This window comes from Ailuropoda melanoleuca, chromosome 20 (assembly GCF_002007445.2).
Source record: "Ailuropoda melanoleuca isolate Jingjing chromosome 20, ASM200744v2, whole genome shotgun sequence".
Taxonomy (NCBI): Eukaryota; Metazoa; Chordata; class Mammalia; order Carnivora; family Ursidae; genus Ailuropoda; species Ailuropoda melanoleuca.
Window position 1 is genome coordinate 36,057 of NC_048237.1, and position 4,936 is coordinate 40,992.

At 36.9% G+C, this 4,936-nt stretch overlaps 1 protein-coding gene across 1 annotated transcript; it reads right to left on the bottom strand.

The window, feature by feature from the left end:
* Positions 1–3,640: 3,640 nt before the first annotated feature.
* On the bottom strand, positions 3,641–4,567 carry LOC117797217 (olfactory receptor 4K15-like). The gene has a single exon (XM_034648307.1). The coding sequence runs from the start codon at positions 4,565–4,567 to the stop codon at positions 3,641–3,643; it is 927 nt and encodes a 308-aa protein (XP_034504198.1).
* Between the last annotated feature and the right edge of the window lie 369 nt (positions 4,568–4,936).

Here is a 4,936-nt window from a genome sequence, read left to right on the forward strand (position 1 = left end):
GAGTTCATTTATTTATTTTAAAGAATACACCTAGAATTCATAAGCAAGATCCTGGCTAATAGAATCCAACAGTACATTTAAAGGATTATCCATCATGACCAAGTGGGATTCATCCCTGGGATGCAAGGTTGGTTTAACATTCACAAATCTATCAGTGTGATAGATCATATCAACAAGAAAAAGCCAAAAATCATATGATCCTCTCAATAGATGCAGAAAAAGCATTTGACAAAATACAGCATCCTTTCCTGATTAAAACCCTCCAGGGTGTAGGGATAGAGGGTACATTCCTCAATCTCATAAAAACCATCTATGAAAAGCCTACAGCAAATATCATTCTCAATGGGGAAAAGCTGGAAGCCTTTCCCTTAAGATCAGGAACACGACAAGGATGCCCACTCTCGCCACTATTATTCAACATAGTACTAGAAGTCCTTGCAACAGCAATCAGAAGACAAAAAGGGATCAAAGGTATCCAAATCAGCAAAGAAGAAGTCAACATGTCTCTCTTGGCAGATGACATGATACTCTATATGGAAAGCCCAAAAGAATCAACTCCCAGACTATTAGAAGCTATAGAGCAATTCAGTAATGTGGTGGGATACAAAATCAATGCTCAGAAATCAGTTGCTTTTCTATACATGAATAATGAGACTGAAGAAAGAGAAATTAGGGAATCCATCCCATTTACAATAGCACCAAAAATCATATGTTATCTCGGAATTAACATAACCAGAGACATAAAGGATCTAATTCTAGAATATACAAGTCACTCTTGAAAGATATTGAGAAAGACAAAAAATATGGAAAAATATTCCATGCTCATGGGTCGGAAGAATTAACATAGTTAAAATGTCCTTGCTACCCAGAGCAATCTACACTTTCAATGCTATCCTGATCAAAATACCGAGGACATTTTTCAAAGAACTGGAACAAATAGTCCTTAAATTTGTATGGAACCAGAAAAGGCCCCGAATCTCCAAGGAACTGTTGAAAAGGAAAAACAAAGCTGGGGGCATCACAATGCCGGATTTCGAGCTGTACTACAAAGCTGTGATCACAAAGACAGCATGGTACTGGCACAAAAACAGACACATCGACCAATGGAACAGAATAGAGAACCCAGAAATGGACCCTCGGCTCTTTGGGCAACTAATTTTTGATAAAACAGGAAAACACATCCAGTGGAAAAAAGACAGTCTCTTCAATAAATGGTGCTGGGAAAATTGGACAGCTACATGCAAAAGAATGAAACTTGACCACTCTCTCACACCATACACAAAAATAAACTCCAAATGGATGAAAGACCTCAATGTGAGACAGGAATCCATCAAAATTCTAGAGGAGAACATAGGCAACAACTTCTATGACATCGGCCAGAGCAACCTTTTTCACGACACATCTCCAAAGGCAAGAGAAATAAAAGATAAAATGAACTTATGGGACTTTATCAGGATAAAGAGCTTCTGCACAGCCAAGGAAACAGTCAAAAAAACTAAGAGACANAAAAAGCTTCTGCACAGTCAGGGGAACAGTCCAAAAATCTAAGAGGCAGCCCATGGAATGGGAAAATATATTTGCAAATGATACTACAGATAAAAGACTGGTAACCAAGATCTACAAAGAACTTCTCAAACTCAATACATGAGAAACAAATAAACAAATCATAAAATGGGCAGAAGATATGAACAGACACTTTTCCAATGAAGACATACAAATGGCTAACAGACACATGAAAAAATGTTCAAAATCATTAGCCATCAGGGAAATTCAAATCAAAACCACACTGAGATACCACCTTACGNTTGGGGAGGGAGGTGGAGGAATGGGATAGGCTGGTGATGGGTATTTAGGAGGGCACGTATTGCATGGTGCACTGGGTGTTATATGCAACTAATGAATCATCGAAATTTACGTCAAAAACCAGGGATGTACTGTATGGTGACTAACATAATATAATAAAAATATTTAAAAAATAGAATTCATAATTATTTTTGTAGGAGTTTCAGAATTACCTAAATTTAAATATTGCCAGTAGTAGAGGTATGATCTTATTTTTCTACTCTACAGATATTTTGTGAGAATCAAATGAGATGGTATAATGGTACAATTTATATGTTACATTGTGATCATTAAGTATGTTTGGCTTTCTCTTTATCATCATCATCACCATCATATGACACAGTCCTATATTAGTTTATTTTTTTACTTCTATGTTTCACAAAGGAATCAACAGAGTCTTGTGGAGTGGTAAAGTCATAAAGGGAAAAATGAGTCAAAAATTGTTTAAAACATATTTGGTACTAAATCCTATTCCATACTACTGTTTCTTCTACACACAAACCACATTTTGCCTTTGGGGAATGGCTTTTCTTTCAAGTATTAGAAGTTAGAAAGTGAAGGGATTTTGTATCATTTCCTGATACATGCTGATTTGATTATGCTCGACTGATTTGTGATTATGATTGTGCTCGACTCAATTTGTATGATGCATGACTTTTCAGTCAAGTCACTTAACTTGTATGATGCATGACTTTCAGTCTTCTAATTGGTGACAGAGGGGTTAGAATGTAAGAATTAAATATTAAATGAGTTTGAAAATGTAGTCTTCCTTTAAAAAGTCAAAAGAATTCTCATTTTTAGAGAGCTTCGAAAAAATGTATTCTGAATTATGTTTTGTTTGTTGGTATGGATTAGAGAGCATGAATTACATAGAGATAGTTGAGAATATAGAGAAAAAAACCATATATTTAGCACTGTTGATGAAAACAGTCTACTTATACGGGGAGCAATATCCATTTTTGTGTGTAGTCATTGAACTTTGAATGTCAATTCTAAACTTTAATACACTGATATAAAGAAACACTGTCAGCTCAAGTTTTAGTATTTGTAGCATGGTTAATGTAAATGTATGAATCTTACTTGGTTTCTGAGTTTGGATAATGAGTTCTGCAATGTAGTCTGTTTGCTCTTTGGTGCCTATGTTTGGATACTTTGTTGTGAGAGCTCAGATTGCAAAAAATACTATCCTTATATGCAAAAAAAACCACACAACAAAACAAAACAAAAAACAAAACCCAGTCTATTTAGTTTCTTAGTTCAAATAGAAATAGTTTGAATAGCAAAGAATATAAGTGTGGGTGTTTGTATACATTTACAGAGAGAGAGAGAGAGAGACAGAGATACAATAAGGTATATAAAAAGAAATGGTAAAATTTATGATAATCCCTACCTCTAATTTGTGATACCAGATAAAATGATGACCGGAGAATAACTGCAAATCAATCACTATCCTGAAACTTTAAAATATGATTTAAATATTTTACATTACTTTAGTATTTTGTAAATTTTCATATTAAGTTGATTGAAAGAAGTATTGGATTTGATAGACACATTTTATAGTAAGAGAAAAAACTTACTATAAATAATTTTAGTCTGAAATAAGAATTGTTTCATAAGCAAAATATAGGAAGTCCAATTCTGTTATCTAAGAGAGTTTGCTTACTGTTAGATAATGCTAGAAAGAGGAAGAGAATGGGTGCTACGGTATTTCAGACAGACCAGTAGTTGACAGAGTAAGGTGCACTAACCTGGCCTTTATTGTAGGTGTTACTTAGCACAAGGAATAGCTGGGAGACTTTCAGAAACGCACTTGTTGATTCCTTAGTTTTTGCATTGCTGATATTACCTCCTTATTTCTTAAGGTGTAAATCATGGGGTTTAAAAGAGGGGTGAAAACAGTATAAAATATGGAGAGAACCTTATCCACTGGGAGACTGCTAAAAGGCCAGGCATAAATGAAGATGCAGGACCCAAAGAAGAGGGTCACCACAGTGATATGGGCAGTCAGGGTGGCCCTAGCCTTGGCCATGCCTGCTGAAGGACGCCGTCGCACGGTAACCAGGATGAGCATGTAGGAGATCAGCAAGAGCACAAAGGAGCTCGTGGCCATTAGACCGCTGTCTGAAAGCATCAGTACCTCAAGAGTAAAAGTATTGGTGCAGGCAAGTTTGATAACCAGGGGAAGGTCACAGTAGTAACTGTCCACTTTATTGGGACCACAGAACGGAAGGTTTACTATGAAGACCAACTGACTTAGTGAATGCAAAACCCCAACGAGCCAGGATCCCACCACAAGGCTTGTGCACTTGCGCAGACTCATGATGGACGCATAGTACAGGGGTCGACATATGGCGACATATCTGTCATAAGCCATAGCCACAAGGAGCATCATTTCACCGCCAGCAAAGACATGCAGAAAGAATATCTGGGTCATACAGCCATCAAAAGAGATGGTCTTGTGCTCCATAAGGAAATCAGTAATCATTTTGGGGGTGGCAGAGGTGGATAGACACACATCAATGAGGGAGAGGTTACTGAGTAGGAAGTACATGGGTGTGTGTAGTGCAGGTTCAGAGATAACAGTGAGCACAATGAGGAGGTTCCCCAGCACAACGGATAAATAGAAAAGTGTAAAAAATGCAAAATAGAAAAGTTGTAGCTCTCGAGAACCTGAAAGACCATGCAGTATAAATTCAGTCACTCCTGATTTATTTCCTTGGTCCATGATTTCAAACTTGTGAGATGGGATCAGAAATGTTCCTGTCAAGTGAAATGGAGAAAACATCATCCTCTTGTGACCATGAATGAGTGGAGCTAAGCCTGGGGTATCAAATTCCATTCAGCATACTTACGTATTTAGATCCTTGTAAGCACACAGATAAATGTTCTACGCAATCATTTGTTTTGTAATGACTCTATAACCTTGGCTTTCATCTCTGAATCCCAGCATGATAGTCACGTTTTAAAACACAAGTTTACACATCACTTCCATGACTAAGGGCATGCCAATAATACTGTCATCTCCCTTCCATAGCTTCCGTCTCATTTTACATCACTCCCTATAGGTAATCAATTTCACTTACATCTGGTTTCT